Below are 16,190 nucleotides of genomic sequence, written 5' to 3'. Positions count from 1 at the left end.
GATTGCCATTTTTGGCATTATCATGTAGTCTGAGCATAATAGCTCTAAGGTGCGCTAATTTAGGAGTGAACCATGTTAGATGTGTTCTCATTTTCTTCTTACCAGTGCTGATAGTTCTGTATTTTATTGGACAGCACTCATTATAAATATCGACAATTGTATGTGTAAATTTGTTCCATGCTTCAGTCAAATTATTACAGGTGCTTAACAATTCATAGCAATTCATAGCACATACAGCATTATCAATTAGAACATTTATGTTTATATCTCCCAAGTAAACAACATCAAATTGTTTGTACTTATCAATGGACCTTGTAAGTTTTTCCCATTGTAACAAAAACATATTTAAATCTGAATTAGGAATGCGGTATATGGATATGACCACAACTTTCAAACTGTTAAATACAATGCCGGTAACTTCGAATACTCCTTCAATACATAAGTGATTTACAGGGTGGCTCAATAAGTCACTTAACACCCCCAGTACAAGGCCACTGCAGCATGGGACGTGAAAATGGCGATGACCAATCGTTATCAGGCCAAGGGGGAACCACATTGACGTCACCCGCATGGTCGGCAGCCATCTTGATGTCCGCCATCTTGAATTCAACTTCAGAAATTTAAATGGGAAGGGGGTCGTGCGACATATCAAAATGGGCTAGAATTTCACCAGGAAAACAACTGTGACATTTGTTTTCACCTAACTTTAATTGTTGCAGAGTTAACAATACCACAAAGTTATGGCTCAATAAGTCACTTAACACCCCCAGTACAACACCACTGCGGCATGGAACGTGAAAATGGCGATGACCAATCGTTATCAGGCCAAGGGGGAACCACATTGACGTCACCTGCATGGTCGGCAGCCATCTTGATGTCCGCCATCTTGAATTCAACTTCAGAAATTTAAATGGGAAGGGGGTCGTGCGACATATCAAAATGGGCTAGAATTTCACCAGGAAAACAACTGTGACATTTGTTTTCACCTAACTTTAATTGTTGCAGAGTTAACAATACCACAAAGTTATGGCTCAATAAGTCACTAAACACCCCCAGTACAAGGCCACTGCGACATGGAACGTGAAAATGGCGATGACCAATCATTATCAGGCCAAGGGGGAACCACATTGACGTCACCCGCATGGTCGGCAGCCATCTTGATGTCCGCCATCTTGAATTCCATTTCATAATTTTAAATGGGAAGGGGGTAATATGATATATCAAATCAGGCTAGAATTTCACGAGAAATGCAATGGTGAAGGTTTTTGCGACGTATCTTTAACCAGTAAAAAGTTATGACTGAATTCTTGTACCAATTTGCTCCTTTTCGAGGTTTTAGAAAAATGCTGCGCATTATGAATGGTTGTCGCGAACAATTACAGTGTGACGCTCTTCGTGGATGTATCCGATTAAAATCATGTGCAATGGCATGCGAATTTCTCTCCCTAGACATCACTTTGATCTCGATGCATTACCGATGCGCTAAACAAATGTTAAGGCGTTTTTCTAACACCTCGAAAAGGAGCAAATTGGTACAAGAATTCAGTCATAACTTTTTACTGGTTAAAGATACGTCAAAAAAACCTTCACCATTGCATTTCTCGTGAAATTCTAGCCTGATTTGATATATAATATTACCCCCTTCCCATTTAAAATTATGAAATGGAATTCAAGATGGCGGACATCAAGATGACTGCCGACCATGCGGGTGACATCAATGTGGTTCCCCCTTGGCCTGATAACGATTGGTCATCGCCATTTTCACGTTCCATGCCGCAGTGGCCTTGTACTGGGGGTGTTAAGTGACTTATTGAGCCATAACTTTGTAGTATTGTTAACTCTGCAACAATTAAAGTTAGGTGAAAACAAATGTCACAGTTGTTTTCATGGTGAAATTCTAGCCCATTTTGATATGTCGCACGACCTCCTTCCCATTTAAATTTCTGAAGTTGAATTCAAGATGGCGGACATCAAGATGGCTGCCGACCATGCGGGTGACGTCAATGTGGTTCCCCCTTGGCCTGATAACGATTGGTTATCGCCATTTTCACGTTCCATGCCGCAGTGGTGTTGTACTGGGGGTGTTAAGTGACTTACTGAGCCACCCTGTATATCTGTTGATACTCCTTATTAAAATCGAGTCGTACATAAATACCAACACCTCCATGGATCATAGACTTTCTAGAAAAAATACTAGCTAACTTGTAATTTGAGGGGATGTACATATCTATTTCATCGTTAACCAACCAATGTTTATTAACAGAAAAAACATGACAAGGAAAATCATCCAAAAAAAAGTTCCAACTCCGGTAATTTATTTCTAATAGATTGTAGATTAATATGAAAAAGTAATAAATAAGTTGCACTTTCAGGCTGTGAAGTTTGTTTTTTGCCACTATTACTATTCGAACGTTCTACTTTATAAAGGCTATCTTGAAGTGGTTTCGTTAGATTTGATTATTTGACCTGGCTCCACACTGCTAAACCTTATGCATCAAGGGTAAGTAAACTCTCCTTACCACCCCTCCCGTTTTGGAACCCAGTAGCCGCCACTGCTGGAATCAGTGGATATTTGCGGTTTATCTAGGATTTTTTCCTTACCGTTAGTTTGGGGATATGTTACATGCAATTTTGGACAGTTTTTAAAACGTTCGCTCTAATTCAATTTGTTCATCGATGTTTCCAGAGATTAACCCCCGTTCCCTTCACGTAACATTTCAAAAGGAAAAATATGACAAATGCAGGAAAAATGATAATAGATTTTTGTGAACATTTCAGTCTAACGTTTCGAATATTGCTTTCCGATAATGTTCAGTACTTGATTTAATCAATCATTAGATAAAACACAAGAGATGACATTGAAAAACATAAAATTTAAATTTTTCATGCAAATATTATTATTATTATTAAGCTAGTTAACATTTGCGCAATATTCTTCAACTGTATTTGTATTCATGGTGGTTGCGGTAAACGCGGTTTAAAATTACTTACGTGAAATTTAAAAGATTTCGTAATTCCGCGTTGCACAATTTAATGGTTCAATCCTATTACTTTCGAAGATCCACTGTCTTCATTCACAAAAGGGTACGGCGTTTGAAGCGGAGATGGTACCGCGTCAGTACATTGTTTGTTCCCGGGCGGCGGTGGTTGCGAACGGGAAAAATCGCAACCACCGCCGCCCGGGAACAAACAATGTACTGACGCGGTACCATCTCCGCTTCAAACGCCGTACCCTTTTGTGAATGAAGACAGTGGATCTTCGAAATTAATAGGATTGAACCATTAAATTGTGCAACGCGGAATTACGAAATCTTTTAAATTTCACGTATGTATTTGTATGGTTTTTGTCGTAGGTGTAACTCTGAGCATATGCTCAGAGTTCATCTTGTGGGTGCCTGTGCTTGCCTGTCTGAAGTAGTAGTAATAAGTACAGTTATAATATGACTCTTGACTAAATGATCACACTGCAAGCGAAACAAGCAAGACATTTTTTAGAACTATTTCTTTGCAAACTCATTATGCATATTATTAATTAAACACAGAGACAGTATCCCACGATGTTTACTCTTTTTTCAATCTTGCTTTGCTCGTTCGGCATCCTCTTTACATCTTTACCTGAGCCCTCTCCTGTTCTAGCTTCAGTTAGAAAATATGCTTATATATATCGGTCAAGGAATTTCATATTGAAGCCTTATACCCTTACAAAACTTTGGAAAATACGCTTGGCGCTATTCAGTGTGTATCTTTCAAATTCTGAACAAGAGACTCTAGGGAATTAAGTGTGATGTACCTCTTTGCCATAAAAGAAAAATAACATGTGCAAATAAATGCATGGCATGTTAACTGCAAAGGGAAGGCAAAGAATTTTCACTTCTAAATTGAGGTAATGCTTTATTTTAGATAAAAAGAGGAAGACAATTTTACTAAATCTATATTTTTGCAAACTGACAATAACTTTAATTAAATAGGGTGCCAGTATTTTCACAGGGTACCATGGTGTTAACGCTTTTCTATTTTTGTGTCTTGCTTGTTCGGTGGACCCCATTTGTCCTTGGTGCCCAGGCAAACACCCCGTGTGGATCCCCTTTTTACAACAATACAAAGGTAAGAACTCTTAGAGCCACAAAAATGGTCACATACATCAACTATAGACGTGAATGAATCACTTAGATTCTTCATGAAATACTTGTCGTTTTATATCGAATACTCAGTCAGTAAATTTTATATTGGTACTTTATGAATATCCCTTGGAAGAAATTATACCTACATATAGTGTCACTGCTTTTCTACTCGTCACTTTTTGTTTCTTTTTGTCTGGTTTCATTTTCTCTACCTTCTTCAGCCAGTGTTGCAGTAAAGTTTCAGACATTTTTACACTAAGCAGAATGACAACACATGAACTGAGATGCTACACAAAGGCATTTAACTGTTCTCTTCTCTACCACTCCAAAATCATCCATCTCGTTCAAGTTACAGAAAAATAGTGTTGCTAACCAATGTAACAGAATTCACTAAAAGGAGTTAAAGCTGCATCTTTAAATATCTTCCCTTATTTTTATAGTACATTTTTCATATGAAAGAATCGAAAGGAAAAAGCAACAAAATGTAAATTTAATTGGCTCAGGGGTTGTATTATAAATCTGTAATGTATTTATGAAATATTTATTTAGGTATTCAAATGCTGAACTGCCAACACTGTGTGTGGTATGTGCTCCCTGTAAAGAGGCCGAGAGGTCAGTTTGACATTTTCCAGATGGCAATGTCCCTTCCCTAGAGCTGACCGAAGCCTTGTCAAGGGAGGTTGTGTTGCCAGGGAAGACCATTCTGCATATTGCACCCTCCTTCCTTGACACTTTGGTTTTAGTATGTCCATTGGAATATGCTTCTTGTAGAGCTACAAATGGTTACTTTCTGTTAATTTGAATTAAAATTTTGGGTGCATCAGCACTAAGGCTAATTTGCACCAGTCACATTATTCGTGATCCAGCCCCTTATTGTTACAAATAACAACTCTAACGTTGCATAACTAAAATAAAAAAATATTAAAAAATCTTCTGACTTTCGTTAAAAGCTGAGGCTGTAAAGAAGCACCCAGCACAAATAAGGACATACTGGTCACGGGGCCAGTCGCCAGAGCCTCGTTAGTCTGCAGTCCAGGATGTACTACGTGGGAGTGAGGTTGACTATTGGGTGCACTACGTGGAAGGAGCACCCCTTACACCCCCCTTTCCTTTCTGTTAATGTTGAAGTATTGTCATTCTATTGTTGATATAAACATACATATTTACACCCCTTACAGGGTAGGGGGTATTCCACTTTTCTGCTTGGGGGTGTTCGTCAAAATTTGGGAGGGTGTTGGGTGTGTGTGGAGAAATCACTGATTTGATTCAATTTCAGTAAAACCACAAACCATTTAAGGATATGATCAGTCGTCCTCTTCTTATTCTAAGAGAACCAAACCACCAAACACAAATTATTTACCACCCCAAAAAGCTACCAGCCAATTGGAATGCTTGAAAAGGTTGTAGCAGCTGTAAGGCTGTGTCCGAAAGGTACAAAGAGCAGACTTGAAGTATGGTCTTGACGGAAGTGACGTCACTTAGTGTAGTTCGAAAGCACAAAGTTATCGAGGAATCAAGACCACAAGGCAAGGCACGCCAAGTTGCAGGCTTGGTCACATGACAAGTGGACTTGTTCACTTGTTTGAAATCGCGGAGGTAAAAAGCCATCAAGTTGTTGGTTGCAGTTCTGCTAATGTGTGGAAATGTACATATAAGAACATTTCAAAATGCTATGTGATTTATGTGGTGAAAAACAAGTGTTTAAAATGTGGAAAACCAATGTATTCTCGGTTACATCTACTGATTGTATTTGGTGCTGCAGTTGAAGTGCAGTTCGAAAGACGTTCACTTCCAGTCCATGGCTTGAAGACTGCACTGCAAGACCATACCATGAGGATGTTCGCTTCAAGTACGGTCTTGCACCTTTCGGACACGGCCAAAGGGTATAGCTGGCCGTGGTATAGGTAGTGCTACAACCTTTTCAAGTATTCCCATTGGCTGGTAGCTTCTTGGGATAGTAAATAATCTGTGGTTAGGTTAGGCACGTTGGGTTTGGTTCTCTTAGAAGACGACGACCACGAAAATGGTATATTAGTTCCTATCAAATCAAAATAATGTAATGTCGAAGATAACGAGGGAATTTCAAGGGAATATTCTCAGTATTGTGAAGTTGGACAAGAAGCACCAAAGCTGCTTCTCATCTAGGAGCAAGATCTCTGACAAGAACCTTGGAATGGGGCTCGAGATCCCTGGATGGAATAAGACATTTCCCTGCAGCTAGAAGGAAGGAGGTTGGAGAAGTCATGCAAGGTGTTGGGGTGGCAGACCAGTGGCATGCCCAAGGGGGGGTGCGGCATAACCCCTATTTGGCCAAGTATTAAAAAAAAAGTCAAAGGTAAGAATATATGTCAAAATGGGGGCTGATGACAATATAAAAAAAGCATACGTAACATCTCCCTTTCCAAAATCCTGGCAAGGCCACTGTAGCATATCTACCCTCCACCGGGAAAAGATCACCTCCAAATGTAGGGAGCTCCACAGCTTAGCTTGTTGTGGGCAATAATGCCTACACGTGCCATGATAAGACACATATAAGGACAGATACAATAGTGTTTATTACTCTCTGCTAGCCAGGCATCATGCCTCAGTATGTGGAGGTAGCCTGCTGTGTAAGCAACTGGAAAAACGTTTGTGGTGTGTTCAATATTTCAATAATGTCTTCATCTGTGAGACCATCATTATCAACTGAAAACTTGTGGATGGTAAAATCATTTAGTGCATGAAATTTTACAGACAAACTGAATATTATTTCAAAGGAACGAGCAACTATATTCACTTTTCTTTTTTACTGTGATAAAGCAGCGCACTGCTACTTAAAGAAACAAAATTATAATGCAATTCTCTGTTTGTGTAGTTGTGTGATAATTTCAAAATTATTCACCATCATTGGGAGTCTTGAAAATTTCTAATATTTCCAGTAACACGATTGTGCAGCTAATGTTTTCCATTGTTTTCAGTAGGAGTGTGCAGATAGAAAATTTTCAAATTCCAGATGTTCGGGATGGGAAAAATTCATTTCCCGACGATGAAAATTTTGAAATCTACATACTGTAACCCTCTCAAGTGATTGTATGTGCATTTCTGGAATAAAACCTGCTAATTGCAAGAAATTTCAGACACTTATACTGCAAAACATGGAAAACTATCCACTTTAAAAAATGATCATTTAAAATTACCAACTGTCCAGATCTTGAGAAGTTGGGAAATGATTTCCAAACTCAGGATTGGGTTGAGAAAAATATTTTCTGGATCCTGGTACTGATTCTTTGGGATATAAAAATTAAAATTAAAATAAATAATTTCTGATGAAATGCTTGAATGTTTTATTACTGAAACTGCTTGCCTACTGAATCTGAAGATATAAATATGTATTCTATTGCATTACATTATCACTTTGGAAAGAAAATAAATCATTAAAATTATACAAAGTATTCTTGGAAAATCTTGAGACAAATAAAGTAAGGTTACTATGAAGGATAATCCGAACTGGACTTGTAGTTTAAAGTGGGATCTGAATCACTGCACTATGCACCCATCGAGAATCAAGTCCAGTACCATTTGCACAGCAGCATTGTTAGTCACCATTAGGGAGATCCTATTGAACATTTGAGAATGCCATAGCTGAAAAGCATCATATTCAAATATACCGGGAACTTTTCTAACGTTGGAAGCGGCCCCGCCGCACACCCAGTGTCGAATGACATGTGTACCTGGGGGAAACCCTGGTGGGTAAAGGCAGTCAGGGGCATGATGCTGATCACATCACCCCCACTCACGACCGGATGAAGAAAGTGTGGGGCGTTAGCCCTGCACCTCCTATACGCCTTCATGGCATAGTGCTAAGCACAGGGAAACACTTTACTTTTTTTTTTCCTTTCTTTTTTGAAAACTTGAAAAACTTCAATTGTAGTAGCATCGCACAAAATACATTCATTACAATGTGGTGTTATATTCACAAAATATGATTTTGTTGTTACCATTCTGATGTTTAAAATTCTCACCAAAAATATAACTCTTGACACATCTGATGTAGAAATATTGAGCACACTAAAAATTGACATTGAACTCAACTTTTCTTCCTTTGTGCACATCCCCTTGTTATTGGAACTGACAATGACAGGAGCTTAATTCACTTAGAAGTACAATAATCACAAGGGATATGATGCTAAGTAGCATCTTCTGTACTGTCCTCTTTTTCAGAGGAAAACTCAAGTAAGGCGTCTTCCACCACTTTCATATTAATGCCATCAGGAACTTGAATTGCTGTTACACCCTGACGCGATATGTCCCTTATGTTCCTTTTGTCATCATCAAAGAACAGCATGTCACTATATTTGACACCAGACTTATTTTGAAACCTGTAAAACCAAAATATTTCCATGAAGTCTTATTCTTTGAATATTCTACATGTATATTTAACTAATTATAAAGCCTGGTCCATACGTAATGTTTTGTCGTCAGCCTTGCATGATAAGGTAAGTTTGACAGACAAAACTGATGCAAAACACACAGCTACACCATTCATGTTTTCTCTCAGTTTTTCCTGTCTTTCCAAAGAAACAAACAAACTATTGACAAGTATAATTGCAGTGTATACGGTGAGAATGAAAAAGAAAATGCAGATCACTCAGTGTGGTCTCGAGAGTGGGTAAATTTTCACATGTCAACTTGCTCCGTGAATAACGGCAGGAACATGAGGATAGGCATAATTAATTACGTATGGATGTGAACATCTACTGCAAGTAATTGCCACAAGCGAACACAGAAATTGAAAAACATGACATTACTCATTGAACAATAACACGACCGGGAGTAAAATTATGCGAAGTTTAACGGTTTTGTTTGAAAACAAAGCTCCAGCCCATCTTTCTAGCAGTCATGAAACTTCATTCAGTTCATGCAAGACTGACGATGAAACATTACATGTGGACCAGGCTTATTGCACGTGGAATCAATTTAATTACACAAACTCTCCAGGCATCCTGCAAAGTATTGAAAAATGCTAATGAACACCATTTTGAAGCTTTACTATCCTGTTAATTACCGGATCTTAGGATTATCACAATCACAAACATTGATGAAGGAACACTTACGTTCAGTCTAAGACTTGAACCTATAACCACTCAAAACCATAGGTCACTGAGGTGTTATCAGCAAACTGTGAACTCCTGTTGATTGGTCGATTTAGTTTATTTTACTTCACATGTCTACCATATTTGGCTAATCGTGAAGACGAGGATAAGTGATGATATGGTGAAATTAATGAAGGGACACTCACAAAGAACAACCATGCACAGACCGGGATTTAAACTCTGGAACCAGGCATCAAAGCATTCTGTGCTAACGATTCCAACACTGAGGTTGGATGAATACTCCTCTTACTCCCCCATTCTGGAATATACAAATTTTTCCTTTTGCACCTGTCTTAACCCATCAGGGAATCACTTTTGGTGTCTGCATAGTTGTGTGTATAAACAATGAAGAAAAATTTAATATGTAATCTTCTACCTTTACTAAGCAAGAACATTCAATATTTAAGGTTTTCAGGTAATTGGACAAAGGGTAATTTCATTTACACTTCTTTGGTCAAACAATTTGTGTTGCAATAATTTATCCACACTCTCTCAATAAACCCCGCCCCCTAGATTATAGTCATTCTGGCATTACTTTACTCTTACACTCATACTGAAACTGTACCTATGTATATTTTTAGCAATATATTGGAAAATTGACATGGGAAAAGAGTAATGCTATAAATCTCTCTGGGGGTGTGCAGAACCTTAATTTTTCTGGTCAGATGGGGGGAGGAGAATAACAATGTCTGGATTGGAATAATATTTTCCCTGATCCTGATACCAACATTTTTGGATCCTGCGAACCTCTAAATCTCTGTTATTTTAAATGTTCTTATAATGGTTGATTAATTTTATTTATTGTACTTCACTTTTGGCTAATAGTGAAGATGAGGATGATATGATAAAATTGATGAAGGGACACTCACAAAGAACACCCATGCCCAGGCTTGGATTCCAACCCAGGACCCTTGACATCGTGGTGCACTGCACTCTGAAGGTCGGCTATTGTAATGGTATTGGCAGGAATCGCCTTACGCTTTGTCCAACGTGGATACGGGCAGCGCGGTGCGTGCGGTGTGATGCGAGCGCCGCACCGCAGATATGTGCGTGAACGCAAGGAGTGTCCAACGTTACTGCGTGCGATTGTGTTGAGCAGTTGCGACAAACATGGCTTCCAGTTCGGTGCGCTCCGTGCTATTAATGGAAAGTAGTGTAATTAAAATGAAAATATTGAAGGAACACAAGAGACGTCACAGACAAAAGACGCACACAATCTTCAGAAATAGGTTGTCGTATGGAGAATTTCATCATCTGTATCCGCAGCTACGAGCAGATGAAAATGCATTTCATCAGTACACAAGAATGACAATAAACACCTTTGACTATATTGTGAAAAGATTGGATGGTGCTTGTTATCATTAATTCCTGTACTCTCAGCTACGGAATCCCACTCCGTATCAACAATTAAACGATCTTTGTAACGAGGGTTTCTTTTATCCCACAACATATTTCTTCTTTGCACTTCTGCAATAAGCCCTTCCATCTTTCTTGGCGACTGGCCACCGGACGGCAAATGCGATACAAAACAAACCTGTTTGAAAATCAAACGTTGCGTGCGTTGCGAGCGGACGAATCGCACGCGTCACGTGTCTACGTAGGACGGGCTCATTTCTGACTACAGGTTTGATCGGATACGACTGCCGCGTTGCTTGCATCGCCCCGCACGCACCGTGCTGCCCGTATCCACATTGGACATAGCGTTACCTGGAAAATACTGCATCAATAGTATGAGTGCTAATCTTAAAGCCATTCTTGTAAACCATAAAAATACAATTATTTTTCATAATATTCTAACTGAATTATTGAATTGTCTTCAAGTAAATAATATTTTAAAAGCAACAATGCTCCTTGACATCACAAATGGACAAACCAGAATATAGTGATCCGTGGCTGAATGTAAGTGGAGGGCTTAAGGGATGCAAAGCTCCCCCACTGGTTTAGTAAACATTAAATTGAGAATGTTTTGATGTATTTTATATGTGGCTTAGTGCCATGTCCCAAATACATATATGGAGAGACACATGATTTTTTTTTATTATACTTTCATCATAACTGTTTAATAAATGATTATGGAAAATAAATTATTTGTGGCAACAATAATTAATGTATTATTTTCGAAAGGATGAAAAGAAACAATAATTTTGATAGAAATGTATCACAATTTAAAATAACACCTAACAGTAATGTAAAATTAAATATACAACTAGAATATATTATTATGGATAAAAAATAAATATATACATCAATCCAACATTTACATTCATGTTGTTGAAAAGAAAGAAATATTCTTTTGGTAAAATTATATTTATAAATAATAAATAATATTTATAAATAATAATAATAAGTTATTTAAAAAATCTAGTCTTGGGCTACTGAAAGTTGAACCTATTCCATAATTCCTCTACATATGAAGTTATATACTGATCATAAATAAAAATTAGTGATAGATGTGATATCATCATATATTAGAATTTAAAAAGTTCATGTCAGCGCATTAGACATTTTCAAATTTAGATTGGTAACAAAAACTCTACAGAAATACTTACTGTTCAAAATGTGCCACTTTGGACCCAGGGTATATTTCCTTGTATGTGAAGTAGGAGTTCAGCTCAAATAATTCCAATAACTGCTCTGCACCATCTACATGTTCAATTCTTGAAGCCACTGCCATTACATATCCATCATTTTTAAGCTTCTTTAAGACTTGAGGAACTTCAGTATAACATTCAACCTTCTTACCAACACTGTCAACAATGTTACCAAACCTAAAGAATTTACAAAAGGATTCATTAAGTTTTTGTAAAAAAAATATATTTTTTAACTTTTAAAAATACACTTCCTCTCTACATTTTCTAAATTGTGCCTCTTCATTTAACATTGGAAGTCTTATTGAGAAAAACACACCCTGTTCTCTGGTAATATAAAATGGAAACATTTTCACATGTGTTCTCAGTGATGTCATAGCCACATGGTTGTCAGACCAAGAGTTTGACAGTAATCATGTGCTGTATTTCAGAAGAATTTTAGAAACAGTTTCACCAATGTCATTACCAGTTATGAAAAACATTTTCTGATAATACAGAGCATTCTCTGACATTCGCTACGAGACTCGGCAGCAAGCGGCCTGGCGTCAGTGCTTGTCTTTCCCGGTAAACGGGACAGTTGGTAGAGTCGGCTATTAAAATAATTAAAGTCTTCATATTGTGTACGAACCTTGACTACAGAAGGTGTTGAAAACGATGTCCCTCTGCTGCAACACATTCCTGGCATCTCTGATGGAAATTGGCATTTACACATGCAAGTTCGTCTACTGTACCAATTTCTTGTACAATACTCTCTTTTAACTCACGGATGATGTGCAGATTTTCTTTGTATACTTTATTTTTTAGACTTCCTCATAAATAAAAATCGCAGGCTGACAAATTGGGGGACCTAGAAGGTTTTTGAAACACCCGTTTTTTGTGAGAGGTGGCGGATAGATTTCCGAGGAGACTGATCTAACCTTTGTCCTATCTCATCGAGTTTTTCCTCAGTAAGTACACGTGGGTTTTTCTTTCCACTTTTATTCAGAACTGACCCAGTGGTCCTATGTGGAACGGGAACACCAGGAAATTTCATTGCGAAACGTCATCACACTTCTCCACAATTCCTCTTTGCGAAGTGACACTCGACAAGATAAATCCTTTGTTGTAATGTAAACTTTTGTGGTGCCATATTAAGCCACAATCTTCAACTCACGGACATGACACAACACCACTTCCAAGGGAGGATTATACTGGCGTCAGTCTGCAACATGAACAGAAAGGGAAAGAGAGCAAAGGAAACAGACTGTAGTGTGCAACTGTTCACCGTTCACCAGGAAAGACAAGCGCTGTCGCCGGCCCACTTGCAGCCGAGTCTCGTAGCGAATGTCAGGGAATGCTCCGTAGATGTGCAATTTCAAGGAAAATGAAACCAAAATGTCAAATTTTCAGATGTTTTAAAGTCTGTCATGTTATATATGACAGACTAACTGCATAATGTTTATGTTATATGTAACATACGTATAAGATATATATTCGATTCGGCGGGTAATAAATAGGTACCTGGGGGCAACCCTTGTGGGGGAGTAAAGGCAGCTGGACCATGGTGCTGATCACATCATCTCCAAAATGGCAGAGATCGAGAATGTGTGGGGCTCTATCCCTCACATACTCTAACTGTGCGTTCATGGCATGGTGCAACATGCATAGAGAACTGAAAAAAAAAATCCTAAGCCAAAAACAATGTGGATTATAAGAGGATTGATTGATTTGCTTTGTTTTAAGATCGGTATGAGTGATGATATGATGAAAGGATACTCGCAAACATCCATGCCCAGGATGGGATTCAAACCCAGGACACACAGTATCGTAGCACGATGTGCTAACCAGTCCACCATCGGGGCCGGCCTACAAGAGGATATGTAAGACAAAGTAAATTGGAATAAAAATAAATAAACAAGGTAATATCATGATCCAAAAAGAGACGTAGTTATTATTTCAGTTAAAATTGACTACTGAGTAAAAATATTCACACCAATATTACAACAAAGTTTTCCAAACTGGCCTTATCTCTAAATCATCACTTGCTACAACAAATATTCATACATAGTTCTATACAGAATAGAATACAATAGAAAAGTCTTTCTATTGACTACAGAGCTAGTTTCAGCCTGCTGCACTGCCACCTAACTCTGGCAATTAAGAGTTACAATACATCCTATTTATAATACTAAAATCAAATGTATAACATAACATGAATGAATTTGACAAATTAAAAATATTTCTTTTAAGAGAATACAATGATACAGTAATACACACACACACATACACACGTGTACATATGCAATTTCCAAATCGATACTAAAATAGCATACACACAGGTTGAAATATCTGTTGTGTCAGATAAGTGTTTGCAAAATACATGGCTTTACTTTACTTGATTCTTGTTGCTTAGCCGTATGAGCTAATGCTCAATTGTTGTCTTTGCAATAAAAATATTAATACTGTACTACTGTAATATATTTTGGAAAATAATCAATGGCATGAAGGTGCAAAACAAATGCAATAATACTATAAATTCTGGTATTAATTGTACACAACGTGGTAGGAACTTCCTATAAAAGAAAATATGTAAAAAGGGCTTTCTAAATTGTACGAATATGAATCGCCTCTTGCATGTAAGTATGTTTTGTATTACTCTTAACTTTTCCTTTACTCCTACTTTTCCTTACAGTGTAATAAAAAATATTGTAGAATTTATACTTCTTACACCAATTTTCATTTCATATGTAGTTTTCACAATTTATTTGTTATTAAATGATAATAATCTGTTAAAATATTTTTATATTAATAAAAATATATAAAAAGCTAAATTACTTATGACCAGTGAGTATCAACCGTCGAAAAATGCGACGCTTTGGGGGTCTTACCGGCCCCTTCTTCAGGTTTTCCTCATGCACGAATCACCACCATGCCGCGTCAAGTTGTATGAAACAAGGGAAAGGGTGCAGGTTGGAGTGGTAAAGCAAATTTTGATAAAACTTGTTTTCGCTCAAATATATTCACCTTATCCCTTACCATCTTACTTAAAAATTAAACAAAAAAACACTAAATTTTTTTTAAGTAAGATGGTAAGGGATTAGGTCAATATATTTGAGGAAAGACAAGTTTTATCAAAATTTGCTTTACCACTCGAACCTGCACCCTTTTCCTTGTTTGATACAACTTGACGCGGCATGGTGGTGATTCGTGCCTAAGGAAAGCCTGAAGAAGGGGGCGGTAAGATTTGAATTTGAATTTTATTTTTCTTCCGTTGATCCTTGTTTAAAAGGGCATGGAAAACGTCAAGATACATAATGAAATAATAATTAGTTAAGTACATCATAACAAAAAAGAAGAAACATTGTGTAGTACATTACATCACTACACCAAAGTAAAAATATAAAAATACACTTCATTACACTACAATAAAAATAAAAAACACATTATCATTGTTGCATGATTGAAATAAGAATACAATTAAAATACATATTTTTTAGTACAAGGGTCGTTCAAGGTTGACTGGGATTTTCGTACGTAAAAAATCGATGAATAGCCGGATCATGATGAAATGTGCGGGTGACGTAATGTATTCCTTCGCGAGTAACTAGCGCCCGGCATGACGTATTTCGCGCATGCGCAGCAGTTGCAGCGAACATGGCGGCAAGCAGTGTGTCTGTGGAGCAGCGGTGTGTAATCAAATTTCTCGTGAAGGAGAAAGTGAAACCAGCTGAGATTTTCAGACGATTGCAAGCACAGTATGGTGAACAAATGATGTCGCGGACAAGAGTGTACGAATGGTGTGAGCAGTTTCGCGAAGGACGGGAGCTGGTGACAAATGAAGCGCATGGACACATTCGCCCGACTGCAGTCACACCAGTGAATATCGCACGTGTTGAGCAAATGATTCTTGAGAACCGGCGAGTAACAGTGCAGGATATTGCTGCCGAGGTGAATATCAGTGTCGGGAGTGTTGAGACAATCATTCACGACCACTTACGCTTCCGCAAAATCTGTGCAAGGTGGGTTCCCCGCCAGCTGACATTCGATCAGAAGTGGACACGCAGGACGGTCTGTGAACAGCTTCTGAATCAGTTTCGAGCAGAAGGCGATGAATTGTTGCAATCCATCATCACGTGTGATGAAACATGGTTGCACAATTCAACCCCAGAGACCAAAAGACGCAGCATGGAGTGGTGGCATAAAGGTGCCCCCCCCCCCCAAAGAAAAGCAAAACGCAGCCATCCGCTGGAAAGATCATGGCAAGTGTCTTCTGGGACATGAAGGGCGTTATCCATGTGGATTTTCTGGACAAAGGGAGCACGATTAATGCCCAGTATTACTCCACATTGTTGAGTGGTGCTGTACGAAAG

The 16,190-nt window shown here is 38.1% G+C and overlaps 1 protein-coding gene across 1 annotated transcript in view; it reads right to left on the bottom strand.

The window, feature by feature from the left end:
• Positions 1-7,427: 7,427 nt before the first annotated feature.
• LOC145988180 (magnesium-dependent phosphatase 1-like) overlaps positions 7,428-16,190 on the bottom strand; it is a 29,517-nt gene continuing 20,754 nt past the window's right edge. The window contains exons 3-4 of the mRNA XM_083123009.1: positions 11,803-12,021; positions 7,428-8,479 (exon numbers count right to left, since the gene is read on the bottom strand). Coding sequence (XP_082979135.1) covers positions 8,287-8,479; positions 11,803-11,927 — 318 coding nt within the window. The 5' untranslated portion in view covers positions 11,928-12,021 and the 3' untranslated portion in view covers positions 7,428-8,286. The remainder of the gene's footprint in view (positions 8,480-11,802; positions 12,022-16,190) is intronic.

Source organism: Lepisma saccharinum, chromosome 5 (assembly GCF_977018435.1).
Source record: "Lepisma saccharinum chromosome 5, izLepSacc3.1, whole genome shotgun sequence".
NCBI lineage: Eukaryota > Metazoa > Arthropoda > Insecta > Zygentoma > Lepismatidae > Lepisma > Lepisma saccharinum.
The sequence above is the reverse complement of the archived record's forward strand: the minus strand, read 5'-3'. Positions and strand labels throughout refer to the sequence as shown.